General features: G+C 35.6%; 1 protein-coding gene across 1 annotated transcript in view; it reads right to left on the reverse strand.

Annotated features, from left to right (window-relative positions):
* Nucleotides 1-635: 635 nt before the first annotated feature.
* The window catches only part of KLHL13 (kelch like family member 13), a gene marked incomplete at its 5' end in the record, with an annotated part of 36,021 nt that continues 12,638 nt past the window's right edge, over nucleotides 636-24,018 (reverse strand). The window contains 6 exon segments of the mRNA XM_084293941.1: nucleotides 636-3,442; nucleotides 4,745-4,858; nucleotides 12,005-12,800; nucleotides 17,674-17,870; nucleotides 18,093-18,225; nucleotides 21,010-21,151. Of these exon segments, the coding sequence (XP_084150067.1) occupies nucleotides 2,955-3,442; nucleotides 4,745-4,858; nucleotides 12,005-12,800; nucleotides 17,674-17,870; nucleotides 18,093-18,225; nucleotides 21,010-21,151 (1,870 nt within the window). The 3' untranslated portion in view covers nucleotides 636-2,954.

Here is a 24,018-nt window from a genome sequence, read left to right on the forward strand (position 1 = left end):
AAAAAGTCCAAATGAATTCCAAGATTGTAATGAGATTGTAATGTGGATCTGACATAATGAAGACAGGGTAGACAGCTCCAGTGGTTCTCCCCGCCAGCACATTGAGGTAGTTTTATTCACATTCACATCAAATAGCTACTAATTGCTTTTTACCCAGATGCTTTTTTAATTTAGATACTGTAACTACAAAATAGGAGTATTCAAGATCCATGAGAAAAGAAGGGGCTGTTTATTATCTGGGCACTGCTGGCACTAGATGCTACAGTGGGCTTACTCTTCATAAAAGCAGCTTTACTGAATTTGGAGACAACATATGCTACAGCTATATGCACACCTGCAGTTCCGGACTCAGAAACAAAGGGTTTGTTATGGTATGGTTAAGAAAGATGTAAGAGGCAAAGTAATTTCATACTGCATTACAGAAGAAAACAGTTTGCAGTCTCTGGCAAATCTTTGATGTTTGCTTTTCACACCTGGTGAGTATGTTAACTAATGTCATTTTGAACCCTTTAATCCAGAGGGAGATATAAAAACATTCAAAGATTAAAGATTTTATTGAAGCACTACATTTAATCTATGCTGTGTCCAACACTGATGACAAAATGATGTGCAAAAAAAAAAATCCTCCGCTTTAAGTAGAATAGATAATGCATCACTAAAAAAAAATAAAAATAAACCTCTACTTTGCGGCAATGTACCAGCTCCTGGGTTATTCTCAAGGTTCAGACAAAACTTTGATGTCCTGACCTCTAGCCACCTCTTAATGGAGAGAAACCACCCAAAGCCTCTTCATAATGGAGAATATCAGTGAAGATACACAATTCTAAGGAGTGCATCTCCTCATCCCCAGCATACAGACAGCATGCTGTACGTTATCCAAGAGGAATCGCAACTACTTAAATTACTTTACTGTTTAATAAAATAGAATAAGTTGGAATAAGTATTTTAGAGGATTTAAAGTCAAGCAGTCTCTAAAATCCTGTATCTGACTTGGAAAAAATTCAGTAGCATGTAACACATACTTATATGACTTGCATACCTAAGTGACAGAGCAACATTTTCCTATCTAGCACTTTGCACATCTGAAGCATTCTTAAGGTGACAAGTCTGTTCATCTTGACTGGCTATTCTCCAGGAACATCCGTCCACTGATGTAACACTTCCACCTGCAACGGTTTTGCACAGCTACACAGAATTAAGATTTTTTTTTTTTCTGAAGAGAAGGAATTGCTTTCAATTTTAACCAAAGTAATTATTAAACCTAGAGCTTATGCATACATTTTGGTAGTGATCATAACTGGTAAACTAGATAAAGAATAAATATCAGGATTTTCAAAACTGACACCGTAACAATACTGCTGCTTGATTCATCAAGCAGGGACAAAATACAAACAGCATGCTCCCAATAAGTCTATTAAGCTTTATGTGGTTATTGGTAATAGGTAGCACAATAAAATAAGCTGATTTAAACAATTTTCCTCTATAACCATGTTTGTTAGGAAAAACACTTGTAACATGATGGGAAGTTTAGGACAGTCACGATGGTATTAGCCTTACATAAGCACACAGAGCTACAGTTTGTCAGCAGTGCACTATATTTTGTAGCAGATAAAAGATTTCTGTAAAATTTGCACTGCTGCATACAAAGACAGTAGCTCTCCATGAAAAGAATTAAGACAGTTTTTTGTGTTTTGTTTTTCTCTAGTCCTTAACAATAAAATGGACACATCAGACCAAAATAGTTTCTTAAAAGTAGGTCAACATACCCATTCACGATCGTTTCTGCAGTGGTTTCCTAGCAAATTAATCTACCCACACAGATATACGTAATGCGTATCCTGGATACAGTGAGGCAGAGAAAGAAAACCAAATACATTAATGAGGTAGCTTAGACTGAATAACTGCAGTTAAAAGTTTTATTGAACAAAAGAACGTAAAATGTGGTAGTCCAAGTTCACTGAGCAAAAGCAGCTCTCCTGCTGAAGCTGCACTTTGTGCTAAATAACCTTATTAACTGAGACTATACAGAGGACACATTATGCAAGTTATCTCAACAGCAAAGGAGAAAAAGATTAAATTTAAACTGATGGAAAATTTAGGTCAAATTCAGTGGCTTAAGTTAATGTTTCTAGCCCTTATCTAACTATATTCAGTACAGGTGTACAACAGAATATACAACTGCACTGAATTCCCATTTGATATAGTGTGTGCTCCCATGTTGGTGGAAGCCAATTCCTGAAAAGACATGAATTAAAAATACCCAAATATTTTAAATTTTGTGTTTGAAGCATCACTCAACTGACTCAGGAAAAACACTCATGTTATTAAAAAACTCTCAGCCTCTACAAGGTCCAATTCCTGTATAGTACTAATATTTTAAAATTAATTATTTCTCCCCTCTGCCTAAGAAACTTCGTATGCTCTGAACAAACCCACGTCAGGTTGGTAAACAGATATGTCAAAAATACTCTGTGAAAAGAGGGAGGTAGCTCAGGCCCCTTGGCAACCTTCTGTTATAACTAACATTGATGTAGTCTACCTCCCTTTGTAATCTGCAGTTAAAAAATGAAAGAAAATGGATTTTAATTATGAAATTTAGTGAAAGAATGAGTTCAATACAAAGTCTTCAAATGTGACTCACTGGACTTCCAAATTAAGTTGTAAGGTACCTCACACCCAATACACAACATTAATAACGTACCTAATTCATACATTTTACAGACAATATCTTCCCATTTGTTAAACATTTGGCTCGTGTGAGTACATGTTTTTTGTTAACCACTTGACAAACATTCTAGGCCAGACAAACAGCACAAATAATGTCAAAGTCTTTTTTTCCAGTAATTGTACCAAATGCTGTAGGCTAAGCCTAACAGAAACTACTGAAGAAAAATAATAGACTCCGTGATGCAGTGCAAAGGTGTTACTACAACATCGTAAGTCAAGGGATGTTTCTAAGGTGCTGAAAGAGGAGATTCTCTAGACGGTGACCCTGTATTGTCCTCTGGTGGGAAAACAGTAAGAGTGCAGGCTCGAATGCCACCAAGTGATTCTGGAAGGTCAAATACTTTATGCCACTCATCTTTTTCTGGATCATATTTCTGAACTATTTCCACCATACACCGGTTATTCCAAGAATATCCTCCAACAACATAGATTTTATTTTCAAAGACAGCAACCCCAACATCACTTTGCCCACGTAACATGGCAGCAATTGGTGTCCACTGGTCTAGAGTTGGTGAATAATATTCACAGCTTAGAACATCATCATAATCACTTGTTCCTCTAAAGTGATTTCCACCAATAACATAAAGCTTGTCTCCTACAGTACACATGCAATGCAGACCTCTGACGGTTGTCATCGGAGCTTTCTGAGTCCATTTGTCTGTGTCAGGGTCAAAACACATAAGTTCCTTTTGGAAAGTGTCATGTGTAATTCCACCTAAAGAAAAAAGACACATTAGAATAGTCCTTACACTAGTAGCCAATAAACAGCAAAAGCATACACTCCAGTGAATGAACTGTCTTCCCTAGAAGTTCTTCACGTTGCCTTAGATTAGTATCTGATACTTACTCCATTTCAAATTACATTTTTAATATACCTTGTTCTTTTAAATATGAAAAGAGAAAGGAGACGTGCTTCATTATACAACATATGTAACAGTGCTTAATTATATAAAATGCTACTGGCAGATTAAAAGAACAAAAAATTGTTACCCATGCTTCATTTTGCAAAACGTTGTTGTTTGCTTTTTTTTTTTTTTTTTTTTTTAAAAAAAACAAAACACATTTGTTTGGTTTGCTGGTTATTTCATCACGAAAACAGGAATCCATTTCTTTCAATTTTTGATTCAATGTTACTACATTTTAAGTGGTCCTTACCACAGAGCTTTCTGAAGAAAAACTTAATGATAAAGAAACTAATGACAAAGAAACAACAAAGGATTGATCTTTACATTTACTTTCCTTAAAACTGCAGTAGAACATACACAGGGTTATATTCTCCTTTCACCTTCTCCACAATCACTGAAAGGACAACACCTGTGGATGACAGCAGATGCTAACCTAAAAGTAAGTATTTAGAACAATGAGCTGAAATCATAGGTGTGGGGTCTCATCTTTTCCATCACTGATAGAAAAATAAAGTTTGAATAGAGCTAGTAGAGATCACTGAGAGACTGAATCTTTAGAAAATGAGCAGATACCAGTCTTTCAGAAAACCTACTTCCCCAGCTTAGGTAAAAAACAGAATGAAGCTATAACCTGAGTGATGCTTAAGACTATGAATACTATAGTGAAAGGCTAATGAAAATAGTCATCATTTGTAAACTGTGGTTAACATTACAACTCATCCCTTTGTCCTATCTGCCTTCGCAAAGGCAGATGCCTTTCTTCAAAGGATTAAAATATCCAGTGCTTTCAAAAATGCATCAACAAGGATGTGTTTAATGGCTACTGCCACATTAGTGTATGTGCTGTTGCTACCAAAAATGTATTCTGACAGCTAAAGTGAATAACCGCTTTGCAATTAAAAGCTGTTATTCATTATATAATGCATAACCTAATAAATATATATTTTTCAGACTCCTCAGTATATATGGTATTTGACTGGCTCCATGTGAAGTTGTGTCACTACTTAAATCACAGCAAACATATCGTGACCAGAGACTAATTCTTATCGTCTCCCATGAAATAGAAAAAGTTAGGCAATTATTTGATAGAAATGGCATGATTAATTATTTACCTGAAATATACATTAAACCTCCATACACAGTTCCAGCATGACCATAGTGGGGTTCATTCATTTTTGCAACATAGCTCCATTCGTTCATTCTGGGATTATAGCATTCCACAGTGGCTGTTTAAAACAAATGAGAATATAGAAAAGTTGAATCTAGCACAAGAATTTGGCTTTCAGTGTAGTAGTAGTGGCATTAATATATTCGTAAACAGAGAAAGTATCAATGGGAAACATTGTTTAGCTGAGAAAGTGTCAAAGGAATTACTGAATATTATGTATAGAAGCAATACAGAAAAAGCCTCAAGCTTTGTCCCAGAGGAACAAAAAGGAATAAAAAAAAATCTTGCTTTCTTGCCTTCCACTCATCTAATTCCCATTCTTACTTGACACGTAATCTGGCCAACTCCTGAACCCTACCAGAGGTACAGCCATGGGACACCAGAGAAAATGGTGATTAAGATGGATGCATTCAGCTTTTCTACCCCTTCTTTTTGTACAACTGACTCTGATGCCTGCTGTAGAGAGACACAGGATAAACTTGAAACCTGTCTCAAAGAGACTCAATAGATCTGGCAGACAGAACTTTCCAGACCCATTTATTCAGTAACATTCCACTCACACAGAAAATCAGGATTGATGTTCTTAACATTTCCACGTTGAAATGGTATTATGCCCTCAAAAGAGGGAAGCAACTCTTGACTAAAAATCTGTTGTCTTAGCAATGTTTTGTTAAGTATGTGTACAGCAACATACAGCACAACATATGCAGACCACTAATTCAAAGTTTACAACAGCCAGGCTTTAAAAAATACAAGATGAAACACCTGAAACACAACTGAAGCTGTGACAGGGGACAGTCAGGCTGGATATTTTCCTGGTCAGGAAAAGGTTCTTCACCAAGAGGGTGGTTGGATACTGAAATAGGCACCCCAGGGCAGTGGTCACGGCACCAAGCCTGCTGGAGTTCAGGATGCATTTGGAAAATGCTCTGCTCTCAGACATGGGGTTTGTTTCTTGGGTGATCCTATTTGGAGCCAGGAGTTGTATTCCACGATGCTTGTGGGTCCTCACAGACTTGGGATTATTTTATGATTCTATGAATTCAGAAAGAAGAGGCACCTGTGTTGACACACAACTCTATTTGTGCAATATTCTTTGTGAATTGGAACATTAGAATGATCAAGAGATTTATCAAATCAGAAATTGTGAAGGGTAAAAATAATTGTGAAGTTAAAAAGAAACCCAGAACCCAGGCATCCTTGCAGAAGACATAGTTTCAAAGGAGGAATCTTCTCCTGGAAGTGGGATGGAAAAGATGCAGAGTTCCAGCAAAATGTCTACACAATAAGCACAGAAAAATACTGAATAATGGATCTGAGCAAGCTATAGAGACTGACGGCTTGAATAGTAGAATATGACCAGAGGGATAAGAGATCCTGAAAAAATATAGTGACCTTATGATGCACAAAGCAATTACCAATAATTGCGTTATCTTAGACATTAAATCTCATTTTAAATAATTAAGAATCAGATTCTAATGCATGTTATATAATGCTTAATCTCTGAAGAGAGATATTTATGGACTATGCATGCAAAATGTAATCTGTCTTTGAAACTGGCATTTTACTTGCTCTAGAACAAGCTTTTATTCAATCAAGTGTAGAAAATTTGAGCCAGCTTTAAGGAATGGTGATTTACAGCCTAGGATTTCACATCAACAGATAAAAAAAAAAAACAGAATCTTGACATTTTAAAGGCAGAAATGAGTTACAATGGGTTCAGCATAATATAAGGTTTAAAAAAAGACGTTGCACAAGAAAACTGCTAAATTGTTACAGCACACTGGATTTTTTCACCTTGCCCCCCCCCCAAAAACAGGAGCCGAAATATAAATTTATACGATGGGGGAAAAAAAAAAAAAAAAAAAAGATTTAAAGCAACTGGAGTAAAATGTCTCTATACACTACTGCTGACATGATAAAATTGATTTAAAAGACCTCCCCAGAATGGGGAAGTTTCCATGTTTCCTCTAAGAGATCACTCCATCACTGAGCACTTTTCCTAAAATCTAGCCCTTTTATTATTGCAATGTCCTAACTCAGACATTTGAAATGAGTCTCAGGCTGCATTTTGCATTACACATACAGATAAAAGTCTGCACAAGGAAAGGTAAGAAAAAGCATTCAAGCTTTCTTCTACAAACAGAAGTTAAAACATAAAAATCAAGCCTGACTTTAAAATCCCAAATCTCTCCTAAAATGCTTGGAATTTTTCCCATTTGACATCCTTCAGAATTTTTATATCCATCCCGGATATACATGTATACTGTCATAATGCCAGTGAATGCAGAAGACAGAACCTTGACCAATTAAGACACGTATACACTGAAATATGATTCCGCAAATTACACATGCATTTCGATCTGAGTTGTGTTTCTGAGATCTGGGATCCTGGCACCACATGCAGTATTTGTGCAATCCTCAGATGTATCTATGTTCTTTCTTGTGTAAATGTATTCACCCATTCCAGTATTATTTCCTAAAATTGAGAGGTCCTTTCTACTCTGCTCTATTTAGCAATCAGAAAAACAAAGATGTGCAGAAATTTCAAGAACAGAGAAAAACAGATCTGACGTGCAAGTAATTATAGCTGTCCCAGTTCTACCCTGACAGCAGACCCTTCCAACCTGCTGTTAGCTGCCATGGCACACCAAAATCGTTCTGTTTGCTTTCACAAAAACAAAAGCACCCTCTTTCCCACGCTACTTACATTCTGTACTGAGGTGAGGAACTTCGATTTCAAATACAGTATAAAGACAGGAAGAGCAGAGTATGTACAAAAATCACAAAGCCATCAATAACCACAAAACTGCAATGTAACATGACATTCAACACTAGACGACTGCTGATCTTGCTCTGCACTATGGACTCCGTTTGAGAGAATCCTTAGCCAAAATATCACTTTAGCAAGAGAAGGTAATACATGAAGAATTTGGTATATACTACTTTACTGACATCACTGTATCATCATGTTGTAAAGACATCAGTTGTTTGAGAAAAGATGCAACTGTGTCCCAAGATCCCTCATTTCTGCTGACGCTTCAAAAATTCTCTTGAACATCACCAATACAGATAAAGAACTGCTTGACAGTATTTCAGATAAACCATACAAACTCAAATCTTGTGTCTAGTGTGCTCTAAAATAAAGCTAATTACTTCTGAGCTGAAAAAACCCTACTGTTCTTTTTGGGTTATGTACATAGTTGTTTCCCTGCTAGGTCATTCCATTTCTCTCCTTTAACAAGATCTCCCAGTACACTGGAAGAAGAAAACATTTAAAATTCCAGTTATTACTTAAAGGTGCCCATTATTTTAACAGACATCAGAACGTTTTGTATATCATGCTTAGACTGAGTACAGTTGACAAAGCACTCAAAAGAACTATTTTATCGAACCCAACTGTATATTTCATATAGGATGAGAGATTAATCCATTTCTCAAAAGCATGAATTATTCCAATCAATCAGTTTTTACCTATGTTTTAACAGGGGAACTTCTGTTTGTTACCAATAATAAAGGAAAGACAGGCCACATTTTAATAGAATTAAGCCATCTCAAAAGGACACAAAGCTTTGGCAGTCCCAAGGGATGCTCAGCCTGCACTCACTTTATAGTGCCATCTGTGATGTTATTTGAGGAATATATAGATATTTCCCATTTCTCTGTCAGTAGCTTGTATTGTGTCTTGAGGTTTATTACAGCAGTACTTAGCAACTGTGTGTGATGTCCAGAAACTTAGGATCTTCATTTTATTATATTTTCTACAACACAACATGCTTCTAAAGAACTCAAAGCTTACTTGGTTAAATTAAGCAAAGCCCCAAGTAATTTTGCCCCTAGCATAGTGAGGAGTCACTTCAGCTTATATAAAGGGGTCCTTTAGCTCACACTTCGATATTCACAGTACTACACAGGCAATAGAGAGCCCAACAGGGTAGTAATGTAAATTTTTCTTCTTACCCAACATCTAAAATATGAATGAGAAGTAGTTGCTTTTTTTTTTTTCTTTTAAACATAATCAAAGAATTGCTTGATTTGAGAGTTAAACATCATCAGCATAGAGGCCTTGGGCCGTGATCTACTGGGTGGCATCCCTGCCCATAACAGGGGATTTGGAACCAGATGATCTTTAAAGTTTTCTAACTCAAGCCATTTTTATGATTCTATGACAGAGGCCACCTGATAACTAAATGCCTCTCCAGTTGTTGGACCAGGAGTCAAGAGAGCACATAGCTGTTCTTCCCTAAGCTATGAGTCATCTGCTTTTACTGCGGCTGTGAAGGTGGTACCAATGACAGCCCAACATACTCTGAAGTGCTTAGGAAAATCCCACATAGAAAATCTCAAGTAAGGAGTAAAATGAAGTATAACAAGTAAAAACAACAGCAGAGCCTGAAACATCAGTACCTAACTGCATAAGTTTCCTAATAAATAATGAAAGGCATGGCTTCTGCCAGCATCAGGCACCATAACTAAGCTCCTTGAGAAATAATAAAAATTTACTTTTTTAAGATGGGAAAACAGTATCCTGTGCTCTGCGCAACTAGAAATTGTCTATGACACTGCTTCTTGAATATCTCTGTGAACCACATGTGTTTTTGCCTTTGTCTCCTTTTCCAATAAGTCTTTTTATGAACACCTGGTTTCTCCAAGCTAGTCTTGGAGTGATGTTCTCTCTGCCTTCTAGTAATACCTTTGGCAGGTGCCTGCTGTGACATTTTAAAAAAAAAGAACAAACCAGAATTACGCTAAAACATCCTAGGACTGGTGCATACTTTGAAGTCTGAATTATAATTCCAGAATTCAGTATATTTCAGATACATTTCCCATACTTTGTTGCAGGTACCACATACTGTCAGTTTACTCGTCCTTACCAATGAACCGAATTTTTCTTGAAGTGTCATGCATTGTTAAACAGTAGCAGTTTATTACTGTGAAAGCACATACTGAGTTTAAAAAGCGATATTTATAGAGTTCTCAGAAGATTAAACATTTTAAAACTGTTTTGGAAATACTTGATAAAGAACCTCAAAAAATATTTTTTATTCCAGTACTTCTCCAGGAGGAAAAAAATAAAAGTCATTTTACTAACTTTAATCCTTTGACCCTTTTCCGTAAGAGCTGATCTTATGTGAAGCTGAATTCAGGTTTTTGTAATTTTTCCCTCTCTTACAACAGATTGAAATTAGTTTGAACTCAAGGGCAAGTTCTTTAATACCTGTCCAACACACCTGACCTTCTCTGGTATGAAAAGCTTGGAGTTTTCCTCATCTAAAGAAAGTGGGAAGTTAAAGCTGGATTTCATCTTTCAGCTGTCAAGGTTTATGAAAGAAACATGAAAATGAAAAGTGACTTGCCTCACAATTAAGAAGAAAAGAAACAAGACCCAAATCAAAGCATGAGACAGCTATAACAGTTAACATTCATCGAGTGCTTTTCCCATAGAGTGATCCAATGAGGTTTTCCAGGCCTGTGTGGAAATCGCTGCAGCATTTTAATGATATCTTTACAGAAGAATCTTAGGTGATAAATTTTGTATTTTAATTAAAGTTGCAGAATGATATTGCTTGATCTAATAAAAACACTGCACTTAAAGCCTGTTTTATATGCAGGTTGCACTGGCTTGGTAACAACTTACCAACTTTTTCACTGGCATTCTTACAACCGTATTCTACTTAATTGGTACAATATTGGTACAATACAGAAGGTTAATCTGATCATCTGCTATTAATTCACATCAGCAGAAAATAGCTCAACAAAGGTCAGGTTTTCTGACACTCAAGATAACAATAAATACATATTAGTTTCAACTTTTTAGAATTATTTTCAGGTATACAAAGTCACATGCAAGAAAACCTATGAAAATCTCTGTATACACATCAGAAATTGGCTAAAGAAAACGAATTTTTGCAAAACTGTTTCCAATGTTTTCTGAAACCAGAAACATTTTTAAGGTCTAATTTCATCAGAGAGATCAGATTTTAAACTGTAAACAAAACTAGCCCAGCTCTGTCTAGTACTAGCAGAATACAGCATATTTCTTAAGAAATTTTGCAATACGATCATTAAAGTGTTTATCTGAAAAGCAGAGATGCATTAATTAAAAAATTAAGCTGTTGCCGCACAAATTAGGTTTATTATTGTTTCAAGTAAACGTTTCTCAGTATTCTGTATCACTGTACTTGTAAAAAGCAAATCGTTGCAACAAGAGAAACCACCACAAAGAAGTGATGAGACACAGCTGAGTATTGGGATGAAAGCAGCAAAGAAAATAACGAAATGTTACATCTGTACTAGATATTTTAGCATGCTAAAATGCTACACACAATCACATTTCAATTTCAAAGCACTTAGACAAATTTACAGTTGATTTGGGTGCAAACACTATCAACTTTGGAAAACATGGACCAACATGGACCATCCTCTTTCTTAAATTAAAAGATACCATGTCTATCTTCTTTGTTTCCAACCACCTTTATTTTTCTGATTGTGTGGGGGTAGCGGTGGAGGCAGAGGTAAATAAAATGAATAATTATTTGGCAAGGAGAGGAGGGGGGAAAAAAAAAAGAGGCATCAAGTCGTTTATATTAATGGTACATTACCTCGTAAGATCATAGGCAAAATACAGTATTTTTAGTAGTTAAAAATCACAGAATGTCAAACATCTAAATCTCATTAGCTCACCTTTAAAAAAAAAAGGTAACTAAAATTTAAAACTGACTGTTCCAGAAAGTTTGGATCTTACAAAATGCAAACTTCCTGTAATAGTCTTTCATTTAAAAGGCTCTCTCTCTCCTACGAGAGGAAAGAGTAGTTTTGGTTTCCCAGCTTAATTACGTATTTGTTACATCATGACTGTATATATATATATACACACACACATACATGTACACAGTTACACATGCAGACACACTGATGACAAAGTTGAAGAGACTGGATATTTTGCATTGGTATGTATTTTGCATAAGATATGTATTATTTGCATAAGATATGTATTTTAATTTATTTTTTTTTTGTGGAAGCCCTTCTAAAATGAGTTGCTAATGGTATCCAGACAAATTTCTCTAAGCAGTTTTGGGATTTCCAGAAAGAAGCTGAATGGCAACAAATTCAATTTGTTTTCTCTCCACCCATTCAAAGGGCAGCACAGCATTTCAAGGTCTAAAAAGAAAGGCAAGAAGTCATACTTAAGACAAATGCTTACCTAGCTCGCCCGCTGCGTTTCGACCACCAACTGCATACAAATGTCCTTTGAGGGCACTTAGGTGGAAGAAGGTACGCTTCTCATTTAAAGATGCGACTTGCATCCACTTGTTATAGCGAGGATCAAATCTGAAGACCGTGTCAACTGCTGTCTTTCCTTTTGTGTCATAATTGCTCTGTCCACCAACTACATAAAGAAAGTTCCCAATCACAGCAATGCCATGCTGGTACCTTGGTGCATCCATGGGAGCTAGTGATTTCCATTCATGGGCCTTTTCATCATACATCCGTAATTCTTTGCTCACAACCAGTTGCTGCCTCAGCACTCCCCCCAACGTTACCAAGTGAGTACTGTCTGATCGAATGGCAGTTCTTTCTGACTGCATAACTGGTTGCATGTATGGCATCATTTGGTAATTGCTGGCTTCCAAAAGCAAGTTTACACAGGTGTTGTCAGTTCTCATGAAGTCCACTGTTTGAACATAGTTAATAAGATCCTGGGGTGTCATCAAGGGAAATCTGATGTTCTTCATTAGCTTTGCAGCATACTCCATCCGAGGCTCCTCATACCGCAGCCAGCGACAAGCCGCCTTGAAGAGTTCAAGTTCAGTGCAGTGCTTAAGGCTATTACTTGAAAGCACAAAGGCAAGACGTTCAAAGGGGAGTTTCACAAATTCACCAGTACTTAATAATGCAGGAAAGTTCTTCAGGATGAAATTATTAACATATTTATCCACTTCTGTGAGATTGTATGTGTTGGCAATTCGCCCAACCTCAACACAGTTCTCCAATGAAACCTGTTAAGTAAATGGAAAGAGGGATCAAAACACTTTCTTAATTTGGTTTCTAAATGATAATGTAGAATTTAATGAATACTATAGAATCAGCAACATTTTCAACACTTGACATGCTCAAGGTGGTTTATATATGAGCAAATAAATATTCAATGTGATGTATATATTCATGACCACAAGGGGAGAGCCAAGGTATTCCTTATTTTGAACAAAGAAATGAGACAAGTAACAAGCAGATGGCATATATTATGTCAGATACATTATACAATGATGATACATAGCCAATATAAAGCACTCTGACTTTGAAATATTCTGCAAATGTCTTCGTAAGAAAGAAACATTGAAAATACAGTTAAAGGAAAGGCGATTAGCTCAAAGTTACATAAAATGATGAAAAAGTAGGGCTTTCCATTAGACATTTCCAACATTATTAAAGCTTTTATTATTATAACCTGTTTTCCAAAGGAAGGTAGGACCTGGTTATCTTTGTAGGTCCCTTCCAACCTGGGCTGTTCTATGATTCTATAATGCTGTCAAAGAGAATGACACAGCTACCTCTCCAATTCTACCTATTTTGGACAACTTATTCCTTAGAAATGAATAAAATTGCATTTATGCATCTTTGGTAAATTAAGATGGTACTCTTACAGAATATGTTCAAAATTACATACCTAGCATAGTCAAAAATAACAAAGCTAGCAATTTAAGATAATGAACATATTAGGATTTCCCTTAAAAATACACAGCACGAGATAATCTTTATTAGCATGGATCATACCAATTCAATACTTGAATGACCGTATGTTGGTAACCATACCTTTTACAGTGCTGCTGCATCTACCCTTATAACATTTTAGACTCCTTACATTTCTAGGGCCATTCAGCATCCAAGGCCAGGGGAGAAAGACAGATGGGAGGGACGGGACATAACTTAAGTGGGACTTCAGTGAACCCAGTCACTTCACTTCTGCAGGCTCTATGGTACATATGCACAGCAAGTCAATTTTCAGACTCATGTTGAGAATTGCAGCTTTTTTGCATTCAATATTCTGGCTCAAGCTTCATTTGCACATGCTTTAAAGTCTCCTTACAGATCGAGCCAACAGCATGTCAGTCCTACTCAATGCTAGCAATTTCCACAACTTTTTTTTGTGATTCTCCTATTTTTAATGCCAAAAAAAAAAAATTTAAGCTGCCACATCTTTGAATTATTTTCATGTGTGCATGTATATGTATATATAAATACACACATGTAAGAGTGAGAACTATGACCTGACTGCAGCCTAAGAATACAGAAACATTCAGTTTTCTGGCCATGACAGAGTACTGTATAACTTCAGTGTGATCACATTGCCCTTTAATAATGGGCAATTCCAAAAGTTAGTAAGTATAGGAATAGCAGATTTTTTTTATTCACTAGAAACTGATCTCATTATTCCTAGAATTAAGATCTGCAGTCAACAAAACCTTCATTCACAAGTCTTGAATCACCTTCTTAAAAATCAAAGGATCTGGATCTGATTCTTTATCTTGTCTATAAGAAATGCAGACTGACAGGATCTTTATTATAAAATATCTACACCACACATACACAGAAATTATTTTTATATTAGAAAACAGACCACATTGTTTACACTAAAATATACTCATATCATCTAGCAATGCTTATAAAACATTCTCTGATGCTCAAGAAACATTTTGATCCCTCTTCCACCTGTTTTTAAGAGACGGTATCAAACTTATTTCTGTGTATTTCCTTTTAGGCTTTGTAACTTATATTAAGTGAATATTAGAAGTAACAGTACTGTAAATTAAGGAAGTGAAACTGTACATTCCTCTGAAATTTCTATCAAGCTGAATAATAAAGGAATGAAAAGATAAAGGAATGAAAAATCACCTGTTAGCAAACAGATGACATATTATAATGCAACTTTTAACAGGGGCAAAAGAAGTTATGGTATTTAAAAACTTACTTTTGAATACATCTACTGGTATCCAATTATAGAGATGCAGCATTTTCTCCATGTCAAGATAAGTAGAAATGTATTATTGCATATAGAAAAGGCATGCTTGAAATCAAAAGATCAAGCAAAAAAGGTACAGATTACATACCATTGGTACTTGGATTCGGGTTGCAATGAACTATTTACATATATTGTGGAATGCATGCCAATTGTCAGGTGCCCAGCACAAAAGGCTATTCTAAGCTTCTCCCAGTGCTTGCATCCAGTTGATGTATTAGCATAATTAAGTTATACTGTACAGCTATCCAATTGAATATATTCCTAGAATGTCTGCACTTGAGTAATGTGTCAAATTTCTCAGCGTTAGTGACAGATGAACATCACATTGACAGTTTCCAGTGCCCTCCAACTTCTCACAGAATTTCCCTATAACGCTTTAATTAACCTAATGGAATTGCATTGTACTCTGATTATTTTATTATTATTACTATCATTACAATCACATGTACTACCCATTAGGCTCACAAAATCATGCCCTTTTTGGCTTACTAACAAGTCTACCACTCGCTTCAAAACAGGATACCATATTAAATATTTTCTTAAAGTTTACTTCCCTCACCAGAAGTGCTGTTATCAATATCACTGTGGTCTAAGACAATGCATCATGCTGAATTATGTTGCCAAAAAATGTTGTCAGAAATATACACTAGAGATTCTGAAGTCCTGAACCAAAAAAAACCCACCCTTCAACAGAAGGGAATGCTATAGTCCCTTCCACTTAAATATTCAAAATTAGACAGGGTTAAGTTACTAGAATGGTATTTAAACTATTTTTGTTACAGCAAATTAACAAATTATTCTCCAATACATTTGAGTTATGTTATGGTACTTATGAGAGGTGTAGAAACTGTTCTGTAAGGAAGTCAGTCAATCAGGAGCTCATCAACAAACAGAAGGAACTGCTACTTCTGGAAATCCTACTGAAGTGAATGGGAGGAATGGAAATATCAGACAAATATATAACTTTATACAACAAATCCAGTAGCTAGTCATATTGCATATTTGCATATTCATGCAAAACAGCTAAAAGCCATCGGGACAAACACCTAAGCAACATCCTAAGAAGTTACAAATTTTAGATAAGACTTATTTAACTTGAGCATTGACTACTGTGCAGAGCTGCTGCTCATTCACATTACTCATTGCGATTACTTATTACAAAGCAGAAGTAAAAATTCCAGAAAATAAGAAGCTTTTCAAAGTGCTGAACACAACTATATTACTACAGCCAGAAAAAAAAATGCAAGAGTACTTCCCCCTTAAAAAGCAGTTGAATTAATTCTTTGAAATTTTGAAACAATCACTTCAAGCTCTGTTAAAAACTTAGTTGACTATAGAATACTACAAAACTGGATGCAGAGCAAAATCACAGTAAGTACAAACACCCTGGAGAATAACTCGTGATCTTGCACAGAACATCAATATTCAGGCATCTAACTTTTTGTTTCAATGACTGTCAGGCTATGGAGCATTTAACGTGGCATTTCAAAGAGTTTAAGATTAAACAAACTTACATTCCCCTGAAATAACTATTTGTTTTGTGAGCTTCCATATACAGAAGTCCAGAAATAAGCATAGGCATTTGACCAGTTCAGAAAACTGAGTTGATCAAACTCCTACTTTAGAAAATGTGGATTTCTATAGCAACTGGGAGCACCAGCCCCAGAGTTAGATCCCACTCTACCACAAAACTGAAACCATCTTGCTCCCATTCTCAATTAACCAAGACAGACTTCCAAATACTGAGACCTCAACATTTGAGGATTCTCTAGTTTAATACTCTATTAATACTCTATTTTAATACAGAGAAAACTGCAGAAGTGTTCTAACATTCAACTTGAATGGAGCTTCTCTAAACCACAGACTCACAACAAAAGAAGACATGAGTACTCAAAGAGAAAGGGAAGGAAGAGGAAAAAAAAAAAAAAAAAAGGTTATCAAAGCATTTCCCACAGACAGGGCTCACGACCTGAGATTTTAATCTCAATAATAAAAATTAGCAGTGCAACACTAAACTGTAAATAGACTGCATAGCAAGTACAGTATACTAGTTTGCAGGGCAAACTTTTTATTTGTTCTAACTGCGTACAATCATACGTGCTACAAGCTCCATAAATATTCTTCTTTTAAACAAAGAGTAATAGTGACTGAGGAAAGCTACTCTGGGGGCTGTTCTCCACATATAAAAATGCTTCATTTAGCCACTGTGAAAAGACATTTCCCAGTAAGCATTCAAAGCCATACTTTGTTCTAGCAAAATATGGAAATCAACAACATTCTCATAGCTACCGTTCCAATATAACAATGTTTCTGTATCTTTTTTTTTTTTTTTTTTTTTTTAAGTATACTATGTCCTCTAAAGAAATTACTAAAAGGGCTGACACCAAGTTCACTGGTTTACAACGATGATGATGTAAAGATCTCTGTGATAGTCACAATTATGAGCACTCTACAAAACACAGAGGTTGACTGTTAATACATTTCTTGGAAACAGCAGACAGATCTACTTTTTTTTTCCACTTAAACTCTGCAAGTCCCATTCTTACGGCAGGATATAGAATGTGAGGGCATGAGCTAAGATACTGAGTAATGAATCAGATCTATAATCACTATGCCATCACTGCAACACACTTGAGGATTAGAAGAATTTTAATGTGGTATAATATTGATATCAAACTTATACTAAACATAATGGTCAGAAGAAAAAACTTCAAAATTAAAATTCTGTGAATCCAAAATACAAACAATGTCAAGACAGACTTAATTTTGACTTCTGTATTGTTTATGTTTTTGTGATTAGAACAATGACAAGTCTTTATTATTGTAAATGTGGAACAAGAATTAAGTCTTACCCCAGAGATAAGAAACACTTTACAGAAGTCCAAAACAGGTAAAATCTGCAAAAAGCTAGCAGCTTCCAGAGTGTCTTGAAGATTGTCCATGTTAAGGGAAAGTTTTGCAGTATAAATGAAATCAATGATCTTCTTTAGGCCTATTTTGTTCACACCATGAAGCTTAATGCACATTAAGTCCTGTTCTTTCATTCCTCCTGAGAAAGACGCATAGGTAAGTTTATATAATCATTTTGATTGGATTGAAATAATTTCATAAATTTGTACAAAACTAAAAAACAATTTTAAAGTTTAATTCACACGTAAGACTCTTATAGCTCACAATCTTGGACTTATTCTCCCACAACTCTGAACATGTGTTTGCGTGGCCACATGACAATTTAGAGATAGCTATATGCATTACTAACAAAAAACACCACCTGTGAACATAGCCTTGAAGTAATCACTTGCAGAAGCCATCATTGCTCTGTGAACAGGAAACACTTCATCACCATCTCCTGGAACAAGCGTCACATCACAAAGCAAACCTTCCACTCGCAGTTGGTCAAAACCCTGCAGGGAAAGCATAATGCAAAGCATCCATTTGATTTGAGAGCAGTGTAGAAATCTGTTTCATCTTCCTCATCTACATACTTATTTACTTACATAAGTACTGTAGCTCGAAGAAGTCAAAAGGCATTAGTTGTCTCTTACAATCATAACTAATATATTCAATGATAGTTATCCATTGGAAAACTTAAGCAGAACAATTATTTTCTATAAATGAAAAAGGAATACGAAGTACCCTGTGCCTTAGAAAGTAGCTTTACTCAACAAATAAATGTATTATCAGGAAGGAGTTTGTTTTGAAAGCCTGAACTCCAGCAACTGTTTAAAGATAGGCACTGCTGGTTTTTTTTTGTCCTACCCGTTCTGGACACAAATGCATTCTAGATACATTTCTGTTCTATGCTAGTCAATGATACCCAAATCAAGAATTTGCAAAATACTGGGGCATGAAAGGAAAAATGCCACCTGGTTCAATGGCTATCAAATTTATTACCAAAGCCTATGCGGCAATATTATAAAATAAGCTGATTTTCTCTGAATTATTCATGATGTCTAACTTTAATTTAAAAAAAAGGAAGCAATCTGAAGCTACAACTCAAATAAGATTTACCTCAAAATGTATTGACTGGGTACACTGGAAAATGCGTAGAATACTTGCTTTCTTTGTGCGCTACAGAACAGAAGCTCAAACAAAATTTCCTTCAACCATGCATGTCATCTGACATTTTTTCAGTACGAACAGAAACATAAATATTGCCTTTATAGATTTAACATGTGCAAAAGTCATGGCATCAGCTCCCGTAATTTAAAATTTAACATATATAGCCTTTAAGATGTTTTAAGATTACAAAGGTATGTAACAACATTAATATTTGTATGACAAAAAAGAACAGTGCAAATGAGGAAATGAGTGATTAGCTCCAATAGATACCAGAAGCTAAACACAGCATGTGATATTTATCGCCAACCTTTCATACCAGTGAAAGAGCGTAACTCATGACAGAATTCCGCTGAACTGCCACAAATCTTAAGTAAATAGGCTGTAATTATTATACCAAACTTGCATGACAAAGAACTTCTACAAAACCTAAAGGGACATGGAGAACATTTACAATTTAACTTGTTCCAAAATTTACAGACATGGGGGACGTATGCACAGATGTCCAAGCTTCAGAAACTAAACCAGAACAATCACTAGCTTCTCTGAATAAAACAAAACCAAAACAAACAAAAACTCACAACTCATTACTGTCCCAAAAGTTAGGCAATCTGTTTAAATTGGCAGCAAATTGAAAATTAAAAGAGTGTTCTCCAAGGAATTATGCCATACAGAAAAATCTGCACTCCTGAGAAGACTGCACTGGAAAGTAGCAAGAATTATGTAAGCTGTAGGCTCAACTCTGTATGCTGTGTAAAAGTACCAGCAAAAATGAATAGATAAGGAGACTTTACATTTAAACTCTTAAAGCTTCCAAGTGGGCAACGTTTTTATTCATTAGAAAGATATTCTACCATTGAGATGGTCTCCTCCGTTCCTAGACAGATTGTGACAACACAGACTCAAAAGTAGACTATGTCTAGGGAACCACATTTTTTAAAATTGCAGCTTAAGATAATCATACACACACACACAATCTTCCAACCAGAATGTTCCTTCATATAGAAGTTAGCCTGGTTTCAATAACATGCACACATTTCAGACAAGCAGAACCATAAATCAACAGAACATCCAATGTTAGGAAAAAAGTTTCATAGAATTTGGTTAATACCATTTTGTATATATGAATATATTTTTGTTCGATTTCAGAGCAAAACCAATTACATGAAGCTGGTTTTCTTCCCTTTTGTAAGATCAATAGCACCTTCACCACGTTTGATTTTTAACTTTTTTTTTTTTGTTAATATAGAACTTCTGAAGATTTTCTGAAGATTTAACTTGATTGAATAGACCAGTAAAACTGTTAGATTTATTGGCAGAAAGTATTTTGTCCCTTGAGAGAAAAAGATATTCATTTGTGACTAATACAAATTAATAAATTCACAGGCTATCTGCCACATAACACCAAATCTCCAATATATACGAACTGCAAGAACATGAAATGCATTGATTTAATAGCAGTTAATATCTCGTTTGCCTAGCTCAATGTCAGTCTGCTTAACAAGCCTGTTTGTGGCATATACCTATAAAGACTAAGAAAACAGAGTAGAATGCAATTCAGCAGAGAAAAGAAGTTTCCCAGCAGTAACTTGTGTGCAGGCTCCTTTTCTGCTATGCAGAAGTTGCAGGTGCCAGCCTTCCCAAGTGCATTCCCAGGACACTGTTAGACACAGCACAAGGCATCACACCAAACCTGGCAGGGCTTTGTCATCTTAAGGTCATGAAAAAGGAAGAACTCTCCTCGTTACACCTTTAAGGCTGTTTTCACACAGAAGATAGCACAAGTGTTTGTCTTACCATTATATGATTATATTCATATACTGATTATATTCAGCTGAGTTTCTTTGATACCACTGTTACCTGGTAGTTTAAGCCGTATTACCTCTTAGAAGCAAAAAGACTCCCCTTCTTACCCCCCAAAAGCTATTGCTAAAATGTGAACCTTTAACTGTTAGGAAAAGGAGTTACAGGCCATGCTTGCTTGTGGGCATTGCCAGCACAGCACACAAACATTTTTGAGACTCAGGAATGACAAGTATGGTAATTTTTTTCTTTTTAAGTACAGGCATTCTTTACTGTATCCAAAATTCTCAGTACATATCAATATTGACACAAAAGTATTCAATTACCTGTAATACTACAGAACTGTGAGTATTGCTGGTGAAAAATCTTGTGGTCCCTGTCTTCGAAGACTGTAGATGGGCAGACACGCCCATATCGCTGCTACCAAGAGACACTTTCATATGAGGATCCTCCTCTTCCACCAGAGATCTAAGAAGATGAGAACAAAGAAACTTTACGACCAAGCCCATTTCCATTAAGTGCTCTTGTATAATAAAACCACAGTCTTCTGGGGATGAAGAGTGACAGCATAGAGGCTATAGGTCAAGAAAACTAGTAGGCAACAGAATCAACCCTTCTTGGTCCCATTCAACTAAGCTAAGAAGGTAAAGTGTTACACTGTCTAAACCGTGAAAATTCACAAACTTAATTTGCAGCTAATAAATCCAGGCCCCTCCCCCCAGATTAAGATACTTTCACATTATTTTATCGCTAAGTATGCTTCTAGTATTTCAGGATACTTGGAGGGGTCTCATCAAGTTCTCAAAATCAACTATTGCATTAGATCACCAAGGAACGCTAAAAGATTGAAACATTAAATGCAATTTTAAAGTTCAGTGATTTCATTGTTATGGCTTGCATTATCTTGCTCACACAGGATATAATAGCAAATATAACTAGTAGAGTCTCAAACAGTAACTATAAGCTACTTTTAGAAATAAAATTAGAATAATTCTTTTAGGACATGATATCCAGAATTTTGCTACTGCCAGCAACCACTTCATAATTTTAAGATTTGTTAGTGTGAAGTCAGTACATGTGTTTTTGATTCCAAGCAATTACTGTCTAAATCCAGGTAGAAAGGGCTAATTTTAGGAATAACTGTTAAAGAATTATAGCACTATTATTATCCTACCACTTTAATCTTGAGATGTAAATTAGATTTACATGAAGAGATATGCATATGAGATTCTAACTACCCTAGCCTGCAATTATTATAAAATGTAAATAAATTTCATCTCCAGAAATATTACTAGTTCCTGTAATTTCTGTGATCTAATGTACTACCTATTAGCATGAATACTGGTATAATGCATATATCCACAAAATTAATTAGCAAACATAAGCCATTAATCCATAGATAATGATATTAGTTATTAATCTCAAAATATAACCATGGCAATTTGAAATAAATGCTGCAAATATCAGATACAGACTTTTCCAAATTTTAAACATGCAGGTAAAAACATCAGCCTCCAAGCCAGTTTCAGAAATTAATTTAAGTAACAAGAACACAAATTATTTTTTCTTTTTCACTATTTTGACTGAGATCACTATAAGGATAACATGGGAATGCACAGTTGAAAAATAGTTTTTTCTTCAAAAACTGCTTGATTTCTTTTTCAGAAAAGATTTTTTTCCCCCTCCTTTTAGTGCATTACCTATATAGAGCAGTTTCTGAAACTTCTGAATTATTCTGATTGCACTGATGTGCTTTGTTCAAACCCATGGTTACATAAGGTCAGCTATGAAAACATTCAAAACAAATTCACCATTCAACAGTGCACATTGGTTTCAAACAGTGAGATTTTATGCACACAGACATAACAAATTGTAGGAACAAGGGTACATCTAAATAGCTTTGACTTCTAATGTAGCAATCCAACACTCAGACATCTGAGAAAATTAATCAATGTGGATATACTGCAGCATGCAAGAATTTAGTCATTTTTGAAACTGAACTCTCTCATAAAACAAATCATGATTTTTATACTACAAGGTAGATTTCAACCCTGTGTGCTTTTCAAATTCTTTGCTGTACAGTAAATGCATACAACAATGTAACGCCGCAGCAAAGCAGTTGCTATCTGATGACCTACAATATTTTTGTTCACTTTGTTCTACGCTTTTTTTCCTTTCTTTTTTTTAGTTTGAATACAATCACATCAAGGAAAGAGTCTAACAATTTCCAAGGACATCTTGTCTTTAAATTTTACATATCTTTCAAAGAGAAGAAATATACGATAATGTTGGGAGACTTATGAGTGTGGGTGGAAAGGAACTGCAGATTCAACTTCCAGAAAGACCTTCCAGAAGTGTCAGATTAGATAGCTACTACATGAAGGGGCTTTTTAAAGATTTCTTCTAAACTCAGAAGAAAACAGAAGATGTACACATCAGTTAAGATCATTACGGAAAAAACACATGTAAAATATTTGCTTGCCTGTTTCGAACAGGCTTTTCTTCTGACACAGGCTTCTTCCAACAACTAAGAATACTTGATAAGGTTTGCAAACAAGGCAAAGACCTTGGCCATGATTCATTTATCCAACAAGGCAGTAACAATGGAAGCATTTTGCTGGATAGGCCACTACAGAGCATCAACATTTCTGTTGATGTTACATGGCTCCCTTCCAGCAGCTTCAACAACCTAGAAGTAACACAGCACCGCTATCTGTGCATGTACCTCTTCACCCAGAATGTGCCAACACTAGGCTGCTAATACAAGATGCAGCGAAGTACTGGAAAAAAAAATGAAAAAATCAGCATGCACCTGAAGTTCTAGGAGGAAGACGCTAGTAAATCCTAGAAAGAGCATGCAGTGTGCACTTCTACACACTGCCGAATAAAACGTGGCCTATTTGATAGTTCTGTAGTAGTGGATCTGGCACTAACATCTTGAAGTGTTTGCTAATTTTTAGTACAAGATTTATTTTACATGTGTCAGTGAAGGTAAATTACATTGAATTTTCGCACCTTTATCCTAAGAGGACCTCCGTAGCATGTGAAGCCTTGTTCCTAGTACACACCCAATAGAGAGGATACAATATATTTTAAAATAATTGCAATACTTAAAACTATATATTTCACATGACAGAGGTGTGGCTGTAAGCAGTTATTTCCCCTGCCTAATTTTCAGAACTTAACGGGTCTAATATCTATATCCTTCAATAAGCGCAGCAGCTCACAACTCAATGCTATTCTGCATAAGAGATTTTCACAATTTCCCTTCTATAATTGCTATTCTATAGGTACAAGAATTTGCGCACGCTAATTGGACATTAAAAAACCGAACT

Source organism: Netta rufina, assembly GCF_964035555.1.
Source record: "Netta rufina genome assembly, chromosome: 12".
Lineage (NCBI taxonomy): Eukaryota > Metazoa > Chordata > Aves > Anseriformes > Anatidae > Netta > Netta rufina.